This window comes from Aspergillus tanneri (genome assembly GCF_003426965.1).
Source record: "Aspergillus tanneri strain NIH1004 chromosome Unknown AapTan_7_pilon_pilon_pilon, whole genome shotgun sequence".
NCBI classification, from domain to species: domain Eukaryota; kingdom Fungi; phylum Ascomycota; class Eurotiomycetes; order Eurotiales; family Aspergillaceae; genus Aspergillus; species Aspergillus tanneri.
This window is the reverse complement of record NW_022984634.1, coordinates 329,862-350,754: the sequence shown is the minus strand read 5'-3', so window position 1 is coordinate 350,754 and position 20,893 is coordinate 329,862. Positions and strand designations below refer to the sequence as shown.

The 20,893-nt window shown below is 48.6% G+C and overlaps 12 protein-coding genes across 12 annotated transcripts; 5 read left to right on the top strand and 7 right to left on the bottom strand.

The window, feature by feature from the left end:
• Positions 1-2: 2 nt before the first annotated feature.
• On the top strand, positions 3-1,815 carry ATNIH1004_006726 (uncharacterized protein; the record flags this gene model as incomplete). Its single annotated transcript, XM_033571353.1, has 3 exons — positions 3-155; positions 212-334; positions 400-1,815. The coding sequence occupies 3 exons, from the start codon at positions 3-5 to the stop codon at positions 1,813-1,815; spliced, it is 1,692 nt and encodes a 563-aa protein (XP_033424668.1).
• A 461-nt stretch (positions 1,816-2,276) lies between these two features.
• Positions 2,277-2,759, bottom strand: gliK (gamma-glutamyl cyclotransferase gliK; the record flags this gene model as incomplete). The annotated part of the gene is made up of 1 exon (XM_033571352.1): positions 2,277-2,759. One exon carries the CDS (start codon positions 2,757-2,759, stop codon positions 2,277-2,279), a length of 483 nt encoding a protein of 160 aa, XP_033424667.1.
• Positions 2,760-3,105: 346 nt separating this feature from the next.
• Positions 3,106-4,983, top strand: ATNIH1004_006724 (cytochrome P450; the record flags this gene model as incomplete). Its single annotated transcript, XM_033571351.1, has 6 exons — positions 3,106-3,324; positions 3,382-3,498; positions 3,584-3,683; positions 3,742-3,810; positions 3,871-4,473; positions 4,562-4,983. The coding sequence occupies 6 exons, from the start codon at positions 3,106-3,108 to the stop codon at positions 4,981-4,983; spliced, it is 1,530 nt and encodes a 509-aa protein (XP_033424666.1).
• Positions 4,984-5,275: 292 nt separating this feature from the next.
• Positions 5,276-7,387, bottom strand: gliA (MFS-type gliotoxin efflux transporter gliA; the record flags this gene model as incomplete). Its single annotated transcript, XM_033571350.1, has 7 exons — positions 5,276-5,455; positions 5,516-5,731; positions 5,801-5,956; positions 6,040-6,620; positions 6,683-6,702; positions 6,768-7,178; positions 7,227-7,387. 7 exons carry the CDS (start codon positions 7,385-7,387, stop codon positions 5,276-5,278), a joined length of 1,725 nt encoding a protein of 574 aa, XP_033424665.1.
• A 1,071-nt stretch (positions 7,388-8,458) lies between these two features.
• gliG (glutathione S-transferase gliG) lies at positions 8,459-9,407 on the top strand (the record flags this gene model as incomplete). Its single annotated transcript, XM_033571349.1, has 4 exons — positions 8,459-8,573; positions 8,632-8,938; positions 9,005-9,088; positions 9,152-9,407. 4 exons carry the CDS (start codon positions 8,459-8,461, stop codon positions 9,405-9,407), a joined length of 762 nt encoding a protein of 253 aa, XP_033424664.1.
• Positions 9,408-9,553: 146 nt separating this feature from the next.
• Positions 9,554-10,437, bottom strand: ATNIH1004_006721 (uncharacterized protein; the record flags this gene model as incomplete). The annotated part of the gene is made up of 2 exons (XM_033571348.1): positions 9,554-9,675; positions 9,729-10,437. The coding sequence occupies 2 exons, from the start codon at positions 10,435-10,437 to the stop codon at positions 9,554-9,556; spliced, it is 831 nt and encodes a 276-aa protein (XP_033424663.1).
• A 371-nt stretch (positions 10,438-10,808) lies between these two features.
• Positions 10,809-12,582, bottom strand: gliC (cytochrome P450 monooxygenase gliC; the record flags this gene model as incomplete). The annotated part of the gene is made up of 4 exons (XM_033571347.1): positions 10,809-11,798; positions 11,894-12,110; positions 12,187-12,374; positions 12,436-12,582. The coding sequence occupies 4 exons, from the start codon at positions 12,580-12,582 to the stop codon at positions 10,809-10,811; spliced, it is 1,542 nt and encodes a 513-aa protein (XP_033424662.1).
• Positions 12,583-12,822: 240 nt separating this feature from the next.
• Positions 12,823-13,305, bottom strand: ATNIH1004_006719 (uncharacterized protein; the record flags this gene model as incomplete). Its single annotated transcript, XM_033571346.1, has 2 exons — positions 12,823-13,050; positions 13,111-13,305. The coding sequence occupies 2 exons, from the start codon at positions 13,303-13,305 to the stop codon at positions 12,823-12,825; spliced, it is 423 nt and encodes a 140-aa protein (XP_033424661.1).
• An 869-nt stretch (positions 13,306-14,174) lies between these two features.
• On the top strand, positions 14,175-15,002 carry ATNIH1004_006718 (uncharacterized protein; the record flags this gene model as incomplete). Its single annotated transcript, XM_033571345.1, has 1 exon — positions 14,175-15,002. One exon carries the CDS (start codon positions 14,175-14,177, stop codon positions 15,000-15,002), a length of 828 nt encoding a protein of 275 aa, XP_033424660.1.
• A 726-nt stretch (positions 15,003-15,728) lies between these two features.
• On the bottom strand, positions 15,729-17,444 carry gliF (cytochrome P450 monooxygenase gliF; the record flags this gene model as incomplete). The annotated part of the gene is made up of 4 exons (XM_033571344.1): positions 15,729-16,153; positions 16,213-17,003; positions 17,054-17,163; positions 17,235-17,444. The coding sequence occupies 4 exons, from the start codon at positions 17,442-17,444 to the stop codon at positions 15,729-15,731; spliced, it is 1,536 nt and encodes a 511-aa protein (XP_033424659.1).
• A 482-nt stretch (positions 17,445-17,926) lies between these two features.
• Positions 17,927-19,328, bottom strand: gliM (O-methyltransferase gliM; the record flags this gene model as incomplete). The annotated part of the gene is made up of 2 exons (XM_033571343.1): positions 17,927-18,942; positions 19,016-19,328. The coding sequence occupies 2 exons, from the start codon at positions 19,326-19,328 to the stop codon at positions 17,927-17,929; spliced, it is 1,329 nt and encodes a 442-aa protein (XP_033424658.1).
• Positions 19,329-19,781: 453 nt separating this feature from the next.
• On the top strand, positions 19,782-20,878 carry gliT (thioredoxin reductase gliT; the record flags this gene model as incomplete). The annotated part of the gene is made up of 3 exons (XM_033571342.1): positions 19,782-20,185; positions 20,268-20,568; positions 20,645-20,878. 3 exons carry the CDS (start codon positions 19,782-19,784, stop codon positions 20,876-20,878), a joined length of 939 nt encoding a protein of 312 aa, XP_033424657.1.
• Positions 20,879-20,893: the final 15 nt, after the last annotated feature.

Here is a 20,893-nt window from a genome sequence, read left to right as displayed (position 1 = left end):
GCATGGGAATCGTGGCCTTCCTTCGGATCCTCTGGGGATATTGCTCCTTTGGTCGAGAGTCAGTTGTTGAGCTACGTCAATCTAGCTGCAATCATCACAGAGACCCTAATATTGTTCAATGGGCTCTCTCTGGCGACTATGACGCCGACCAGGCTGTGTGTGATCCAACCCCCCAGACGGGCGACTTGAAGCTGACTCTGTTGGTGTATAGATCCTCATAGACGCCTCCGAGCCGAATCGTTCTTTATCAAAACGCCAAGTAACTGAGTTAGTTACCAGATTGGCAGGGAGTTTTCAGCCAGGCAGTGCCGTGTGTCTTCATCTCACAAACAGCGTCCGTCAAACGCCAGCAACAACTTTATTTTTCGATGCATCACGGAGCTGACTTTGGTACTGCAGATCCTGTATCCCGTTCTTGTTCTCTCTGTTCTCGCCGGGGAATGCAAATGGACCGGAACAAATCCTTCATATACGTCCGCTGAGCTCCGGCATCACTTGGACGTCTCAGGGGCGCGATATGTCATCACCTCAGTTGAACACCTGGACACAGTCAAGGCCGCAATCCAGGGGATCGAGAGAGACATTAAGATTACCCTCTTCAGCGACATTCTCCAACCAGACGTGGACCTGAAGAGAAAAAGCTGCGGATACAGTACCTTACACGAGCTAATGATTCCTTCAGGTTCCAATTTCCTCATCCCATTGGAGACACGGTTGCAAAACGTTCATGCGGGAACAATTGCAACACTGATGTCGACCTCAGGCACCACAGGGCTTCCTAAGATGGCCCAGCGAACACACCGTGCCCTCGTTGCTGAGTCCATGTCCGACGAGCGCTACGATTCAACTAAACTATACACTGTGCGTGGGCTGTTTTGTACACCCATGTTCCATGCATACTCGTTTCCTAAGATGGTTATCAATCCCCTTCGCCAGGGACAGCCAACGTACTACATGACGCGCTTTGATGAGAATTTTGCGCTAAAGATTTCTCAGTATCAAATCACGGATACAATTACCGTGCCGCCAATTTTGTCCAGGCTCGTAGAACAAGCCAAGAAGCAGATTATCAGCCGAGAGTCCTTGCGTAGCTTACACTCCATTGTGTGTGCTGGAGCACCCATGACGGATAAGCTGCGTACGGAGTTTCTAGAGTTATTCAATCTTCCGACCAGCAGCCTCGTGCAGGATTGGGGCATGACCGAGTGTGGGTGTATTTCCCGAGAGTCGCGTTCAGAGAATGACACCTCCGGCTCGGTCGGTGGGGCAGTGGGAGGATATCAGGTCAAGGTCGATACAGAACAGGCGATCCAGTTGGGTGACGGAATACTTGTTGTGGGAGAGTTATTAGTGAAGGGGCCACAGCTGATGACCGGCTACCAGGGCAATGCAGCCTCCACTGCACAGGCATTCGCTGCTGGAGGCTGGTACCGAACCGGTGACGTGGGCTATATTGATAATGCTACCGGTAACATATATCTGGTTGATAGGGTGAAAGACATCATTAAGACGAACGGGTGGCAGATATCGCCAGCAGAGCTGGAAGCTACCGTCCTTAGATTTCCGGGCGTCGCGGACGCCTGTGCATTGTCGATGGGACATAGTCTCGATGAACATCCCGAAATTTTCGTCGTCAAAGGAAGGGATGATATCACAGAGAGGCAGATTAAGGAGCATATGCGTGTGTATCTCTCTCGTTACAAGATTGAAAGCTGTACCGTGCGGTTTGTGGATATACTCCCTCGCGCTCCAAGTGGCAAGGTTCTGCGACGGATTTTACGCACACAATTGCTGGAAGAAGTCGCACATATTTGAATAAGAAATAAGAATACCAAGCGAAACCGGATGGTATGACGAGTTGGATTTGCTTTTCCTTCTGGATTGCGGAGCTAGTATTCATCATGAATCATTCCTGCAAGTCCAGCAATTTGAGGCTACCATATGCTATATGCTCTCCATCGCCACGACCAAATATAGGCCCATGAATACAGTCATGCCACAGCCACATTGTAGTATATACATAGAAGATAACTGTCCCATACCATCTCGGACACTGCCCATCCTTGTTGATTGACTGTCTCACGCTCTTTGCCAGTATCCGAACAATTCTTCTCCCAACACACAAAAAGGTCACTGCTCCAAGCCAATGCAGCCAAGTTGCCTCCAGGATGAAACAAGGGAGACGGTCCAGGTAATGACAATATTCTCGAGGCAGATTATGTTCTTCCGCTCCTTCTCTTAGAAGTTTCTATTTATTCGTTAGAATTAATTGCACTCTACGAGAGCCAGGAGCAGCCTACCAGATATCTAGCACTGGGAGCCGCATTCGGTCGGCGTGGATACCTAGCAATAAGTGTGGACATCGAAATGGGCTTCATATCATCATTGCCGGTGTTTAGAGGAATTCCTTTAACTATGATTTCCCTGTACGCCACCCCGCCGCCTTCTGTACCGATGAGTCGTAGCAGGTCCGCGCGAGATAATAAGTACGCCACGCCGTGAACAGTTGGTGGATCTGGAGCAGCATCTCCATTGGTGTCGACCGCATATCTGGAAATGCTAGCCATTGCAGGTTCGCTATATGGAAGACCGAAAACGTCAAATGTCAGGATGTAACCGGGCACTCGTACGGTTTTTACATCGAGTACCTCAATGCCGCGCGATCGCATTATGCTGGTCTTCAGGTTGGAACCAAACCCAAAGTACCATAACTTCTCAGTTCTAGTTTCGGCTCCCTGTGTTGTTTTTTCGATGTTCATGGTAAGATTGTATTTATTGGATTGTGCCCGCAAGGTGGTTTTCGACACGATATTGTCTTGTTTCTGCTGCTGGGTAAACCCTAATTCTTCCCTCTTTTCTTTCTGCTCCCTCTTTCCTTCTGAAACCTTTTTATTTTTATTTTGTTTTATTCATTCTGGGCATCGTATTATTTTACGCTGACCATACAGAGCCATAAGATGGCGCAATAGGACATGGCCCGATATTTCACGTCCGGGGGCCGATGGCGGGGGCCGATGCAATAAGTACTGTTTTGACAATGAACCATCTCATAGAAGTGCTGGAACTCGTACCACTTGTTTCAAACACAGTAATGCTTTCCTAGAGATGTTCCAAACTTCTGATAGCCTGTATGCCTCTCTTATGTTCGGTATCATTGGCGCAGTTGGTGGGCTGCTGATTCTGATACGGGCCTGGAAAGGCCACCAGCTTCAAAATCCTGACTTTCCGCTGATTGGAACCACCGAGAAAGATGGATCCTACGCGAAAGCAGCCGAAAGTTTCGCAAAAGACTCGCACGCAGTTCTTTGTGAAGGACTAAAGAGGGTTCGTAGAATGCTGATTTCCTCCCATTATTGTAGAAGAATACTGAAATGGTGACAGTGTAAGGGCGCCTTTCGCGTGGTTACAGCTACGGGACCAAAAATCGTGCTTCCACCAAGATATCTTGAGGACATTAAAAGTGATGATCGATTCAGCTTTGCGCATGAGATGGCAAAGGTATGTCTATACATCACTTGACTGGGGTTAGGGAAACTGTGCGAAGTCAAGCTTGTGTGCTAACAGATACGTCCATTCAAACTAGCAATCCTTGTCTCATTTACCTGGTTTTGAAGCATTTGCCACTCCTCTCCATAATAATATTTTCCAGGATACAATCAAAATTAAAATTACTCAGTCACTTGGTGAGATCAAACAATGGACCTTTGGTTATCTGGTGTTAATTATAGAGGCTTGTTGCAGGCGCAATCACAGAATTGCTCTCAGAAGAGACCTCCCTGTCGCTGAAGCAGCTAATCGGGGACTCTCCGGGTGAGTTGCTGTCCTCCCAGGCTGTCAAAGAGAGTTGGTTCTAATACCACAATAATGCAGAGTGGAAAGAATGTTATCTCGGTAAAACCGTACTGGATCTCACCACCCGACTATCCACGCGCGTCTTTCTCGGCGAGAAGTTGTCGCGGGACCAAAACTGGTTGAATCTATCCCTGGCGTACACAATGACAGCCATGAATGCCGCTCAGACTCTCCTCAAATGGCCTTCTATCTTACAGCGCCTTGCGAACCGGTTCCTGCCCGAGTGCATTCAGCAACGAGCCATGCTACAGTCGATCCGAGATGTCTTGGAGCCGGAAATCAACAAGCGAAAGAAAACGAAAATGGCAGCGTTGAGAGCCGGTGAAAAGGCCCCGTCGAGCAAGGATACGCTAGACTGGATGGACGAAATCGCACGGGGAAGACCGTTTGACTTGGTATTTGGGCAGCTGCAGCTCGGATTTGTGGCCATCCATACGACTTCAATGTTGTTGACAGATGTGCTGTTGGATATTTGCGCGCACCCAGAGTACATTCCACGTCTCAGAGAAGAGGTGTTCCAAGTGCTACGTGAGGATGGGTGGAAGAAGACATCTATGTATAAGCTCAAGCGAGTAGATAGCTTCATCAAGGAAACGCTCCGATTAAGCCCACAAAGTATGAGTAAGTTATCTCCCTCTCTTTCTTCCTCTCTCTATCTATCAATGCACGTGTGTGTGGATGCGCAATTATTCAAATCACTATACGACAGTCACGGCGCGACGCATGACGACAGAGATGGTAGTATTACCAGACGGCACCAAGATACCCAAGGGCACCAGTTTCATGGTCCCAACCAGAACGGTAATGCTCGACCCTCAAGTCTACCCAGACCCAGACCGTTTCGATGGCGAACGTTTCTTCCGACAGCGATTCGAGAATGAAACGAGGGCACAACTTGTCACCGCCAGCATCGACTATCTGGGATTTGGATACGGGAAGCATGCTTGTCCGGGGCGGTTCTTGGCTGCGAACGAAATTAAGGTGGCACTGTGTCATTTGCTATTGAAGTATGACTTTAAATTTGTTGATGGAGGGAGCCGGCCCGAGCCTTTGGTATGGGAGACTGCATACTTGGCCAATCCTGCGGTTAAGGTGATGGTTCGACGGAGGCAGGAGGAACTCTGCCTTTGAAAAGTGGTTGGACAAATTGAAGTGATCTTAGGGGAACAAGCTCTACTGTACTTGATATAGTTGTGCTCGTTATAGATTCCATTCCTTATGCCTCTCACATAGCCCATAAGACCTTTCTCTTTTTTCGCTTCAAATACCATTGATTACACATATCCTGAAGTGAGAATTTCCGTCGTATTACGATTCATATAGAAATGCAAACCGAAGTTATCAACCACATTCGTCAGACTATGTTGACACGGCGCCCATCGATGCATCATCACCTTCATTGGCTCCTCCTTCAGCTTTGACCTCAGTACTTTTCATTCGTAGATTCTTGCCTCCGATCCATGATTCCTGTTCCCGAGGCAGGCTCCACCGGCTCGTTCTTCTGTTCAGAACCAGGGTTGGACTTTCCCTTGACACTGTACCAGGGAAGTAAAGCACTGCCAATGATACTGAGCCCAGCGGTTGCAACAGCAGCATAGAATACCTGCAGCAGAAATGTTAATATGGACACGCATATGTACACCCAGATGAACAATAAACCCACATGGATAATAGCGTCATTATACGCGATTCGAAGCTCGGGCAAGTATTCGGGGGGAACCAACGAATCCATTGAGGTGGCTCCTTGAGAAAGTAATGAGTCTGCATTGATCGGGATATTCGAGGCTCGGACGTTCGCAATGAGTCTGCTGCTGAAGATGTTTTGCCCGACAGCTAGGAAGATGGCTCCTCCAAACGTTTGAATGAAGATGACCACCGCCTGTGAAAAAAACCATAGTCAACTTGTGTTGGTTTTTTTTTCTCATGGAATTATCAAACGAATACGTACTGTGCCTTCGGCAACCTGATTCTCGGGGAGTACGGTTTGGATAGAAATCAGCGGCTGCTGCAATCCAAACCCTATACCAGCACCGTATATAGCCTGATAGCCGATCCAATGACCAATTCGACTGTCCGGAGTGAAAGTTGACATCAAGCCGCTTCCCTATGCAAGGTAGATCTTTATCAGCCCAGGTCAAGCCCCCTAAAAGATAGTATTGATAGCAAAGGCGAAAGAAAAGAACATACAACGCTTGCCAGAACAGTGGCAAGAAGGCATGCCCACGTGTAATAGCCCACGGCAGCCACCATGCCCCCCGCGATAAGAGACAGAATGACACTGCCAAGTAAGAGGGGTAAGATATGGACGCCGCTATCAGAGGCACTGTCGCCCTTGATTGCCTGGAACCAGATCGGCAAGTAGTAAGTTATGATGAGTAGGGATCCGAAGAGAAAGAAGCTGAAGACGCAACTAGCCCAGACGGTACGCTGTTTCGCAACGCTCCTAGGCACCATAGCACGATCCTTTTGCCAAACTTGGATCCCAATAAAGGCGAGCAACAACAGGCCGCTCAGGACGAAAAGAATGATAATCCGAGCATTGTTCCATGGATAAGTCGTGCCTCCCCACTGGATGGCCAGGAGTAGACAAATAATCATGGGCATAAAGATGACAAGTCCAATAGGATCTAGCTCTTTTGCCTTCTTTTTGAGTGAGGACAAGGCTCCTGGTGGCGGCTCCAACTTGCGCGCAAACAGCACAATCACGATTGCGGAAACAAACCCAAGGGGTAGATTGATGTAGAAGCAGAATCGCCACGTAACGTATTCTAAGAGTCGCTAGTGAGTATTTTTGGAGATGTGTACGCTTCTATACTGACGAATCCCGTACCTGTAAACGCGCCTCCCATTCTTTAAGCGAAGAAGAGTCAGCAATTTCTCTTGCTTGATCGATCTAGAGGTTTAGAGCAACTTACAGAGGTCCAGCAATACTAGCCAGGGCATACATGGCTCCTAGTGTGCCTTGAAACATCGGACGACGCCTCAAAGGCACAGTGGCGGCGATAATCAGGGTTCCGCCAGACAGGATACCCCCTGCGCCAATACCCTGGAGGACTCTTCCCATGATCAAGCCTACCGATGATGGAGTTGCACCACAAACCAGACTTCCCAGTTCGAATATCCCTAACGCTGCCAAGAAGACCCATTGGGCCGGAAAAAGGTTGTAAAACTTTCCATATGAGAGCAAAGAAGCACAATTGGCCAGCAGATAGGCCGACCCATACCAGCCTACATCGCCCAGGGAGTTGAACTCGTCTGTAATACGTGGGATTGCCGTAGCAATAATGGTGGTATCTAGAGCCTGGCAAAAGACAGCCAGACAAAGCCTGGAGGTGTCAGTCGGAGGACTGGGGTGCTTTCGCTGGAGCACCTACGCCACGATGACCAAGGTAAGCTGGAACGTAGAAGGAGGATTCCTCGGGCCATTTGTAGATAAAGCACCCGTCTCGCCAGTGTTCTGCTCGTTTCCAGATCCAGGGGACTCGGATTTCTGCATTTCATTGGGCGGGACCCTGTTGGATATGTTCTCGCGCATTTCTCGAATACTTGGGGCTGAAAGAGGACTTGATTGCGAAGCTGCTTGCTAAAGTGTTGACGGCTCCCAAACTTTTTAGGATTTAAGGGTGAGATACGGGACCGACCATCAGCTGGAAAGGGGGGTCAAAGAAACGAAGACAGCGTTTGTCAGGGATGCCGCGAAAGTCTCCGGGTGGCATGCTAAAGTCTCCGCGATCAAACATCCAACTCCTCTTTTAAAGAAGCACCAACAAAGTTTAAGTTTATTTTCTGGTAGGTAACAAGAGTGGTGACTTGAGAGTAGGGTATTGGAACAAAACATAGATTCTAGGGCTCCCTTCTCCAAAAGGATGGTAATTGCTCCTATATCCCACATCTCCTGCGCGCATAAAGCCTAGGAAACACTTATTAGCTAGTCTGTGGTTCGCTGTTCGTATAATGTCATCCCTTTCCGATCCAGGAGCTGTTTTCCCCCCTCTTGGCGAAAGGGTAGTCTTCGGACTTGTTCTGGAGACTGTCTAGCTGGTGTAAGGTTGTTGGGTTCTAGCAGCTTGACTGAATTTGCTTGACTTTGCTATTTTACTTCTTTTTCTGGTTTACCTCCTGCTACCCTTGTACTCCTGGAGTCCTCGTGGTGGTGATAGGTCGGCTGAGGGCTTTCGGAGCCTTCCGTTTGATTCTATACTTAGTTCTACTGGGCCCTGATTCATAGCCAATATGTGCCTCTCCCGGGCTATTCGCTCACTTAGAATTCCTCCTCGCCCTCAGGGACCCAGTGATTTGGTGTTGGGATATCTGGGGGCTACGAGGACGTCACCTGTACTCTAGATTTTCATAAATAAATACCTAGGATCAGTAAAAACAAAAACGTACATAGATTATCCAGTGATGCATAGTAAATGAAACAGGATAATACATTAAATTCTCTACATAATTGTATCATTGTCTCCGGTGACCGACGGGTTTCGAGGGCTCCTTAACAGCATGCGTTTGTCACTGTCATGTTTGGGCGACACCAACGCAGTCCACGCACGCCGTGACAAATTTTGCTGGAAAAAAGAAAAAGACAAATTAGAAGTGGCATATTAACATGGATAAGAATGCTTCAGACTCGATTTCGACAGGGGTCAAGGATTTCCCCAACGGCGAAGCTATCAGTGGTGATCCTCAATTTGATGGTCGTGTCATTCTATACGTTATTAAAGGTCTGTAACCATACATACCCTAGACAAGCATACTTCTGTGTTACTGACAAAATCACAGCGGACGAGACATCCTACATAAACTATGTCAAACCTCTAATTCTTGCCGAAGAGCTTCAGTTCCCTCACTGCCTCGCCGTGATCGACACAAAGACGGAGTGGGCATATCAGATCCATCCAGAGCGAATGGTTCCTGCTCTTAGGGACCAAGACCCTGAGACCAGCCAGACAGTGCGTGTCTTTGAAGGTACCGCCTGCTTGTATTATCTTGCGGATCGATTTGACCGTGACGGTGAGTGGGCAGGCCGGACAGCGTTCGAGCGTGGGAACGTCCACGCTTGGACTGCGTACCAAACAGCGGGGATTGGGTAAGTCTAGAACAAGGTAACATAAAAAAACAATATAGAACTCATTGACTAACGGACGATGGTTAGAGCAACTGCCAAGTACTGGTTGTATTTTCTGCGTGGCTATCCATCTCGAGCGAATCCGCTGCAGCTACCACGAACAATTAAGAAGTAAGCTACAAACTCTTCCTTTTCAGTTCACCAAGATATTCAAATTTAAACCTCACTCTCTAGACTTCACGAAAACATTGTCAAACAATGGGACATCCTCGAGGCTCGCTTGGCGCTTCCAGACCAGAAATACGTCGCGCTGACAGACCGTCCTACCATTGCAGACCTGTCGTACTTCCCGTTTGCAATGCCATGGATGTTTAAGTTCCTTGACGTGGACATGCAGAAATATCCATGTATATGTGACTGGGCGGAGCGAATGATGGCCCGTCCGGCGGTTCGACGGGTGATGGCAAGGGCACCAAAAATCGGGCATTAGGAGGATTTCATAGGATATAGTTTCCATGTCTGTGAAGTATAATCGGAATGGTTTACTATGAAACTCTGAGCACTAGCAAGGACCTGAGTATTTTGATTTCTGGAAAAGAAAAAATAAATCTTTGATAGCCACTACGATATGATCATTCACACCTTCTGACCCCAGACAACTAAGAGCTTTGTACAACCACCAAATTCCTCCAACTCGTTCCGCAGACTTGTCTGGAAAGTCATGGCTTCCTTATGACTATACTTGTCGGGCAGCATCACTGGCAATCAATGTCAATTAGGGTTGCTTAACTTAGTAATTGGAGGCACTCACTCCGAACACCCTGCATAAGAGGCGGAACTGCATTGCAGAGGCTGTTGATGCTCTTCTGCTTCAAGACTTCATCCTTGTTACGGAATCCATACATCACATCAATCGACTGTTGTGCCACATTCTGTAGTCCTGCCTTCCGCATTGTGGCAGCAAGCTCCTTTGCAAGATTGGGCCCCATGCCGCCGACAGCAGACATCTGCTGGGCGTAGCTGAGGAATCTCTTCAGCTCAGGCCCATTTTCAGCCACCGTGTCGGTGTCCACCTCAACCAACTGCAGCCATCCTCCCGGCTTCAGAGGACCGGCCAGTCTCTCGACAACGGAGAGCACAGTCTCCGGGGGTGCAGCAGCCATAACGAGGCGCTGATGTACAAGATCAAAGGATCCTTGCCATTCACTGGGAAATGGCTCACAGATCGACTGGTTTCGAAATTGCATACCCTCTGGCGCGGGATCGGGGTATAGCGACTGGTCGATGTCGGTGCCGACGTACGAATGTGGGACAGGAGACATGGAACGTATATGCAAGGGCCAGCGACCGTCCGCTGTTCCTGAGTCAAGAATGAGCAGACCGGGCCTTGTCAGGTCGACGGGAGCAAAAATTGCTTTGTCACCCATTGCGTCTATGAACACATCATGCTGATCTATCAGTCGTGCCTTTTCGGACATGTTGTCATCGCGGTCCTTGGTATGTCTCACAAATTCTTCCATTATGAAATAAATGACTTGAGTAAAGAATTGGAGAAGAGCGTTTTTCTGGCTCACTCATGAGGGCCTACTATTTATCAAAAGGGAGCTTCTCGGCGAGCGACCGTATTTATATGCATGGAAGACCAAAGATGCCGAGAAAGATAATTTGCTCATTGAAGTCTCATCAGATGAAATATCCCAGGCCTTCCAAATGTTTTCTTTTATCGTGAAGGTGAATCTGGGGTTTACACGGCTTCCGCGTCTTACAAGGTGTAGTTGAAAGGTATACCCAACGCTGTAGTCCATAGACGTCAATCTCCATACTATATTTACGTATTTATTTGAGCATAAACTGTCCTTAACAATAATAACACTTGCATAGTTGATGAACCTCATGCTCTCTTGAGACACCGCAGCTGGAAATCCGGATGAGTGATCCAGCTCTCGCGGTTCCTGGTCCAGGGAACACCGCCATTCAGCAAACTAAGATCGTAATGATGTACAAGGTGTGCTAGAGTCGTCCTGATTACCATATCAGCGACGTGTTTCCCCATGCACTGCCTAGGGCCAAACCCGAAGCGCCAAAACAAATATCGACGGTCCGAACCTCGGCCCCCGAGGAAACGCTCCGGCCGGTAAGCATTGTTATCGGGCATCCACGCTTCATTCCGCACGTTCAGCGCGTAACTATCCACAATGAAACTCGTCCCAGCAGGAATGATGTATCCATTGATCTCTCGTGCGGTAGGCGCGGCCTGTGGCACACTAAATGCGGCCAACGGTCTCAGCCGACTGGACTCGAGCACGCAGGCCGCCAGATACGTGGCCCGATTGGTGATATACGCGTGTAATTCATTCTTCGATTCGGCCTCGGATATTTCATGCCGTAATTGAGATTGGACTTCCGGGTGAGCGGCAAGGAAGACAAGGTTCCAGGAAAGACCACCTGTAGTCACGTCTAGGTTTGCGTACAAGGCCTCATCAAGGGTCTGCAACAACTGCTCCTCTGTAATCTGTCCAGCTGCCACGGCTGCTTGCATGTGGGCGATAGGCACCTGAAGATTATTGGCCTGGGCATACCGCAATGCGCGATGGTTGAAGCCCCTCCATGCCTGCTTGAACTTGTTCAGGTCGGCATTTGCCGCAGTAGGTAGCCACCGTGTCCAGGAGAATCGATGAATGCCACCTTTGATGACGTATTTAAACACCCGCTCACGTAGAGGTGCCAGGTCATCTAGTTCCTTAATTAGGAATGTGGGAAGATGCCCGTAGAAGACCTCCGCTACAATCCAAAATGGTAGCATCTTCAAGTCGTCTGTTGGGTGGATAAGTCCTTGATCGAGATTGCCGTACAAGTGTAGCTTTTGGAATTGTTCTGTAACCTATGTGAATGACAGTTAGAAGTTATCAGGCATTAAACCCTAACGCATTCCATTAAGACGGCCAGGAGAAAAAAAAAAAAAGGAGAGTCATGTACATGGCGTTCAAAATCAGGGATTCGAGACGAGATAGCTCTGTGACCAAATGGTACTTCTGCCACTTTTCGTACAGCCTGCCAGTCCCGTCCGCTGATTAGACCAACACATTGCCCCAGCAGTTGGCTCATGTAGAATCCTGAATTATTCGCGGGTGCCTTTGAATGTTTGTCCGAGTCTTTGAATACCGCTTGTAGCTGGTGGGGTTGGGTTAGGACGCTGGGAAAAGACTCAGCAACCAGCCAGACAGGATAGGACATAAAATAACAAAGAAAGAAATATATGGTTTACGCACATTTCCGGCTTCATACCCGACCAAATTCGATATACTGACCCATTCTGCTTCTCCCAGGTGCCGGAGTTTTCAATTCCATCCAAGAACTTGGCCGTATCTCCTTGGCCGTTGGGCCACACGTAGCGACAGGATGGGATTTTCTTTCGTCTGTCTTTATGGAGGATGGGATACCTCCATTCAAGATATGTCTGAGTGTGTGTGTTGGTTAGTAGAGCTGCTCCGACATCGTCAATTGAAAATAAATCTTACATTGATAATGTTGGATACTGGATGTATGAGCCATCTGGGTAAGCGACCTGGCCAAATGAGCTCGACTAAACCAATAATGCCGAGTGACACAAGGCACAGGCTAGCAATGGTGAAGACAAATAGATGAGAGTTCACTTCCTGATCCATCATGAAGACAGATTTTGGAAATGGAAGCAAAAGGAATTACTCGTCTATGCACAGCTACAAGAATTTTCCCGTAGCGTATACGAATCTAGGGCACCGATTTGCCGATGAGCATCTGCGGCCACCGTCGGTCAGTCGAATAAAACTCCATTGCTACTATGGAATGTACGTCTTTCTGACGGAACTATTGGTGTAATATTCAAGTACCTATTGTAGCGCTCAAGGTATTTTGGACAGATGTCACTACATATCCGCAACCAACTCTGCACTAATTCCCTTTGCACCCAGGGCTCCAGTCGCCATGGCTTGCAAAACATCTTTCGTAGAACAGGCACAATCACCCACCGCGAACACACTGGGCACAGTAGTAGTATACAAAGGTCCAGAAATTTTGATGTCTCCGCGGTCATTCAGATCAAGACCCAGTTGGTGTGTATACGGGCCATTAATCTCTGTCCGGGGTCCATGTACCTATAGATGGAAATGTTAGATGAGAGTCTTTAATACGAAGCTGACTTAAACAGTACGAACCAAAAATTCCACACAGTCTGTTGCCCCATCCTCGAAGTGTACAATGATTGAATGGGGAGCGGCAGCTTCTAAATGCAAAATTGGTCGCGCGTCAACAATGACACGAGACATAACCCCGTCTTCACGAAGTAGCTTGCTAAGACTCTCATCGCTCGCCGTGTAGATGATTACGTTGTCTGCAAATTGTCGTGTCATGCGTGCTAGCGCAATATATTGAGACACAGTGGCTGTACTGCCGATTGCAAGAAGGCCTGCAACTTGGGCTCGTTGCGAGTTTCCGCGGCCGTCATACCAGAGGAGATCAGCATAGCTGGCACAACATTAGCAGGCGCATATATAGACGATCAATCAATCAAGCTTTTTCTACATTAAGTCCGCATCCCAGCACTCTTGATAGCCGGGAATATCCAGAAAGAGAAACCTCACCCCCGTTGCTAGCAGGAGCTTCTTCCCGTGCCAAGTTATTCCATCCCGGGAGACTGCTTCAAAATGACCATGTGTGGATTGATTTACACGTGTGACGGTGGTTTCTATAACGTGCAAGGTAGACGAGAGGGATAATGGGGCGTATTCTGTGGTATTCCAACGACATCTCGCTGGATGATGATGGTCCATAGCTATTCCATTAGCGATGGCATCATTCCGGTAGGAGCCCGAATCGAATAACGCAACACGGTAAGATTGATGTGTGAGTGTGTTTGCAGCAGATCGCCCAGCAGGGCCACCACCGATGATAATACAATCGTATAGAGAGTCATCATGATCTGCAAGACGATCAGCCATGGTGAGGATTCCTTGCTTCTTTCTCAGACACGACAAGCATGTATAAGGATATACTAAAATAAATGTGGAAAACAGAAAGACAGTCCCATTAAATCTATACCCTGGTTATTCTTGTGAGTTTAGTTTTCCATTAATTTCCGACAAACTGCCCGAAGGCTTTGCGCCCCGTATCTGTATTTATTCGGCCCGCATCCGTCGGCCTACCGCATACAGACTGTACCTTAACTGGCCACCCAACCCTCTCTACAAACATAAAATTCACTACCCAAGTCAGAATCACAATGTTTCACAGCTTCGTTAAGGTGCCTAGCTCCTTTTTTTTTCAGGATGTCCCTGCACCTCTGTTCATGGCGGCGCAGACGGCCGTCGCGGCCATTCTGATCTGCTTGACCCCAAGGTCTTCTTTCCTGCGACCTGCATGTCTTCCAATCCTCATCGGCCTTATGTATCTCTCTTGGCAAATGGCTCTAGCATTTACAGGTCAAGGTGTTCTCTATTCGTTCTGGTGGGTAGGTCCATATGCCAACATCTACCACTGCATGAACAACCTTTGCCTTCACCCACTTGACGACTCCGACATTCGCCATGAAATGAGCCTCCAGAGCGTCAGAGATAAACGCAAGCAGCGTTCAGCCGATCACCCAGGATTATTCAAACGAGTATTGTTCACCATTTCGATGCTCTTCAGTTTCCGAGGAATTGGAACAACCCACCAAGTCAGTTACATCCCTCCATTTCCCGGTCGAGTTGTGCCATCTAGAGCCCGGTTTCTACTGCGCCAGTGCAGTCTCATCGCACTACAGTACCTCATTATGGATCTGTTGGCCAGCTCGCCACCTCCACCAGATGTAGTAAACAGTTGGGCATATGGCAAGGAGTGGCTGTGGATTCGGGCTCTCAATCCGCACCCGGTCACCCTCGACGATCTACGCAACCGGCTTATCGGCTGCACCATGAACTGGTATATTGTCGGGCGTGTTATGAATGATATCTGGTACCGCGTGTTCTCCGTCATCTTCGTTGGTTTAGGCATTTCAGAGCCGAAGCAGTGGCCGCCTCTGTATGGACACTACTGCGACACGTCTACACTGCGCGGATACTTTGGGTAGGTTCGACTTCTTCTTTCCTGTATTAATGATCTATACCCCGCTTTATATTATGATAATTTGTTAATGAGGTCTCCTGCACAGAACATTCTGGCATCAAACACTTCGCTGGCCTTTCCAAGGCATATCCAACTACATTAGCCATCAGGTATTAGGTCTCGCTCGTGGTACTGTGTCGCGCTATGTCAACCTTTTTATTGTGTTCTTCCTATCTGGAACTCTCCACTCCATTCTTGATGTTGCCTTTGGAGGCCATTGGTATCCGGCTGGCGGCCTTCTCTGTTTCTTCGTTTTCCTGCCTGCGGGGATCGTGATCGAGGATGTAGTCCGGTGGGCATGGCGCCGACTCGTTGCGCGGCATAGCAACTCACAAAATGGGGGATGGTTGGTGAGGATAATTGGACATTTGTGGGTGATCTTCTATCTGGCTCTTGTGACGCCCATCTTCAATTATCCGTTGCAGCGCATAGAGGGAAATCCGACTTACCTGGTGCCGTGGAGTTTGGTGCGAAGTCTTTTCTAGATATTGAATCATGTTTCAGCACTCTTATGAGGATTGATGTATCTGGAGCGGCAGGTGAGATGGGCGCTTGTACGACGGACATTGATACGAAGGAAAAGTCGCATAGTCATATATATGCATACATATTTTTCAGTTGACGAGACTAAACCTAGGGCTACCTTCATTCCTCACCCTCTTTACCAGTCAAATAATAAGTAACCTGTCGATTAGGTGGTCTCCCTCCTCTTAAAAAGAACCTCTGCCTCTGTGTCGGGCAAGATAGCAAACCCATAATGAAAATGACCTGGCCTTCCTTTACCTGGGACGAGCTTCATCTCGTAATGCGTAATCAGATACGCCATGACGACCTTGATCTCTGCTGACGCAAAGAACCGTCCTGGACAGGCCCAGATCCCATGACCAAAATTGATATTATCCGTGCCCGTGCTGGTGTGTTGGTACTTCATCTCGTTGCCAGGACGTTGTCGCAGATTGAAAAACCGGAGCCCATCGAACTTTTCAGGATCTGGCCAGAGATTCTTATCGTTGTTGATAGGGCTGGCGCGGACCATGACTGTGTGGCCTTTGGGGATAAAATGACCGGTTGAGGTGCGAAAGCCGGATGCGCTAGCGACGTATCGGGGAATATTTGCTGGAATTGAACGTCAGTATTGAACATAACGATGACTATTTCGGTTCATGTCAACTTACCTATTGAGGGAGGGCTCAGTCGTTGTGATTCCCTGATGAAACTGTCAAATTTCCACAATTTAGGCAGCGTGCTCTTGTCAATCATGGCCTTCTCGTTTACTACCTCTTTCAGTTCCTTACGGAGTCCATCAGTGTACTCTGGGTAAGCTGCGAGATCAAAAATGATATATGTGAGAGCATTTGATAAGTTGTATATGGAAGCAAACGTCGCGAGGAGTTGGTCCCGAGCCAGCTGATGGACAGTTGGTGGCTTGCTATAGCGTGAGATGAACCAGTCCAGCATCTCCCCTCCTGGTAGATTGCTTTCTTTTGCTTTAGAGGCTGTATCGGAGCCGTTCTTTTGCTGCTTAGCGGCAAGTAAAGGTGCCAGCTTGTACATGCTGATATGCCTGTGATGGAGCAAGGACTTGACCGGGGTCGAGAACGGGGCCAAGAAAGGCTTGATAAGCCACGGCAGAGATCGCAGATAGACATATGCAAGAGATACATCTTGCGTGTAACGGGTTGTTGCTTCGACCCAGTCGGGATCTCGGCTGAGGGGGAGACCGACGAAGGCGCGCCCTGACATGAGTGAGGCGACCCTGGACATGGCGTGTCGTACTGGAACTGGCACCCATTCGCCCTCGCATCTACCAATGGCTGTCTCCACGGCATGCTTGACTTCTGCGGTGAAAGACTCCAAGAGAACGGGGGTGTTACGTACGAGAAGGTGCCTCATCGTAGCGTCGAATTCATCCGCCTTGGTCCCCATGTAGGAGTACTCGCCGAGAAAGACATTGTAGTGGTGATGCCTGCAAATCTGGTAAGAACAAAGCTACCACTCTTCTTTTAGAAGCCTTACTTGATTGAAAGTTCCGACTCCGGGAGAGATTTGACCATTTCGATTTCCGAGGTAGGCAATATCACTGCATCCAATCCAAGTTGGGACAAGACAAAAGGAGCGTCAAGGCACTGATAGACCCATGAAGAGGGTCAAGGTTGGAATCATAGGCTAGGACTTCTGAGTAGAAAGAAACTCGTACCTCTTGGTGAGCCTCTTGCAGCACCTTTGCAGCATTCTCTCCCATTGGCACATGGTAAACGGGCAGATCAATGCGTTTGCGCCGCCTCCAAGTTTCCAGTCTCCAGATCACCAAAGAAATCAAGACGAGAACAGCAGAAGCACCGTATCCGATTCGTTGAGGGTCCTGGAAGGCATTCACAATGTCTCTGTGTATCCTGATTGTATCCATCTTGAGTTCGTGCTAAGAATTACTGAGGTTCTGTAGAGGGGCAATCAGACTTTGTACTGTGTGAATGGAAGTTGATCAATATCTATCTCATGCAACCAACTTATTGATTCTTTGTCCTTGCTCGGTACCAATGCCAGACGTGTGGCGGGCCGATCGATGCGAAGTACATTTGACAGACTGAGATCACGGCTGCCGAGTACAATCCTCGGCGGCTCTTTCAAACCACTCGAGTTCATCGTCAAGATTGCATTGAACGGATTGTGTGGACAAGGGACTGTAATTCTTCGGCTTCGTGCCCGATACCTGAAAGCCACTACAGATCTGAACAGGACCTCATGCGGATGCTACTTTAATACCATATACAGCTACCAGATATTTCAAGCTGTGAGTATAAATATGACCTGAATGCTACCTGTTGTACCCAGTATTATGGCCTGTGGGTTTATAGATGCCTGAATGGTATTTTTCGAATTGACACAATTTTATGTAAAGGGTGAACGAAGATCAATCGCACTGACCCAAGCGTTTCTCAGTGAATAAATCCCCTTGACCATCCAACCGGCTGATGTCGCTAATCGATGCCAGTCGTCCACCGTCCGCTCCTGGCCTTTAGCAGTCATCATCATATTGATATCCCCATACCGAGACAACCTTCCCATCTCGCCGTCCTGCATGACTGACTCCAGTACCACCAGACGAGATTTCTCCCCCGGGGTCATGGCTTCACGAATGTTGCGCAAGATCTGGATTGCTTCGGGGTCGCGCCAGTCGTGCAGGCACCACTTCATCACGTATACCTCGTAATTGGGGATCTGGGAGAAGAAGTCGCCTGCGATAAGATCGCTTTTCGAGACCCGATCGCCGACGTCAGCGAACTGTCCCCCTTGCTCGAAGAAAGGTCGGATGTGTTCAATAACGCGAGGAAGGTCGAAGACGCCTCCTCGCAGATTGGGACTGGCTCGAAGCAGTGATGCAATCAAGGCGCCACCACCACCGCCTACATCCAGTATCGTCTTATCGCCAATCTCGTGCCAGGGGTAGTCCGCCACAATACCCGGGGCTTGCGCAACAGCGCCTCCTCCGAGGGTCCGATGGAGACGGGGAACCCATCCCCGCTTATCGAAGTAGGTAAACATGTCATCGTCGGTGTCAAAGTTATGCTGTGCTGCGCTGCGAGTGGTGTCTTTGTGCACTGAGGCGGGGATGCCACGAGCGATATCGTAGAATTCATTACCGTACAGGTCCACCCAGTTGTGCCACTGTGTCCAGTGATCTGACCGCAGCAATTCCGAGCGGCAGTTATTGGCATAGCTATCCCTTTCTGGTTTGTAGGTGAAGATGCCATTGTTGCGGAGAAGACGTAGAATTTGGCGCAGTCGGTCCTCTCGAGCCCCTGCAGCATCGGCGAGCTCCTTGACAGTCATCTCACCAAGGCGGGAAAGGAGATCGGGGATTTTGAACGACACTGCTGTGACCAGACATTTACTGCGCATATAACCTATCCAGACGAGACGCTTGCTAAGTACATATTACGCCAAAAACAGGCAACGTGGAAAGGAGACAGAACTAACCCAAGAAGTGGTCCGCCAGTATTAGCTGCGCCGGCTGAAGTATTTGCTCAATTTCATACAGAATATCGACTGCCTGTGCCGCCAGGGACATGAGTGCCTGGTCTGGCAGTGTATTTGGATCATGAAGCCGGTTGCTGATATCCGCCTGCAATGTGGGTTCATTGAGTTGGCGTTTCAGCGTTGTCAACATCTGGACCAGTGTTTGCAATGTTATCACCGCGGCATCTTGGGAGGTATCTGTGTGGCGAGGACCGGCGCCGTTTGCCTTCTTCTCGTTCTCATCCGCGGCCACGTAATTTGGTATAACACCCATGTTTGACATGGCTAGTATGCTCAAAAACGCTAAGTTCGTCCTATTCCATGGGTATTTCTGTATATGATGTATTATTCTGAGTTTTGCACGATCAGCTCAAGTAAGGTTCTGAAGGCATACAAAAGTTCGAACAGGGGCCCGATTCGGTCTTAAATCGGAAGCCGAGACAAAGACAGGGATTTCTATTGGCATCCTTGAACAACTCCACCAAAATGCAGGCATTCATTGGGCAAAGTTGGCTGGTCGGAGACATTTGTAGACGCCCTAGCAAGGGGAAGTCGGAGACTTTTATATCCCTCGGACTCATAGGAGATTGGACGGTCATTATCTGTCGTGGCAAGGCTCAAAACAAAGCCAGTCCTCGACACTCCTCAGAAGATTTCACCTAGTTTTCATCATATCTGGTTTTACTGCCTTCTGCATTATACCGCCTCCTACTACGTATCAGCCAACATGGTGAACCCAGCCACCATTTGCGACGTCCTCATCATCGGTGCTGGGCCAGCAGGTCTCTCAACTGCCCTTGGTCTTGCCCGTCAAACCTATTCTGCCATCGTGTTTGACTCACATCAATACCGTAACGCCTTTGCGCAGCACATGCATAATGTTGTGACTTGGGACCACAAACCCCCAAGTGAGTTTCGTGCCGTGGCAAGAGAGAACATCGAATCTAGATACGACACCATCCAATTTAAAGACGCTACCATAATTTCGGCAGCCAAGAATGAGGATGGGACTTTTGAGGTTATGGATGACAAACAGAATAAGTACCAAGGTAGAAAGCTTGCCCTCGCCACAGGCATCACAGATGTGTTGCCGGATATTAAGGGCTTTAAGGAGTTATGGGGTAAATCGATGTAAGTTATACTACATATACCTATATATTCCTGAATTGGGATTGTTGCCTACGCATGTTACTAAGTTGCAAAACTCGGACAGATTCCATTGCTTGTTCTGCCATGGATTTGAAGAGCGTGGTGCTGTTTCAGCTGGCGTTATAGCCGCCGGCTTCATTACCCAACCTGCCATGATCCTTCATATGACTCGAATGGCTTCTCCCCTGGCCAAGCATGTTACTGTCTACTGTCACGGCAATGACGAGCTTACCGCGCAGGTGCATAAAGAATTTGAAGGTAAGCCGTTGGCTATCGAACCGAGAAGGATTACTGCTGTTGAGTCGAACGGTAACCGTGTTACCGTGCATTTTGAGGACGGTGATAGTCGGGAGGAGGGTTTCTTGGTGAATATTCTCCAATCTTTACGTATTATTTGGACTTTGTGCAGAAGAGAAAACTGACAAGGAAACTCTCCTATAGGTTTCTGTCCCCTTGTCTAAGATCAACGGTCCGTTCCATGAGCAGCTCGGTCTGGATATCGATCCTGCAGGTTTCATCAAAACAAATCCACCCTTCAATGAGGCGAGTCAACAGGGCGTCTTTGCTGTTGGTGACTGTGGAACGATGATGAAGGCGACGCCTCAGGCGATTGCGATGGGATCCTTTGGGGCAGCAGGTTTGGTTGCGCAACTGGGTGCCATGGGGAATTTGTAATGTGCACTGGCTCGT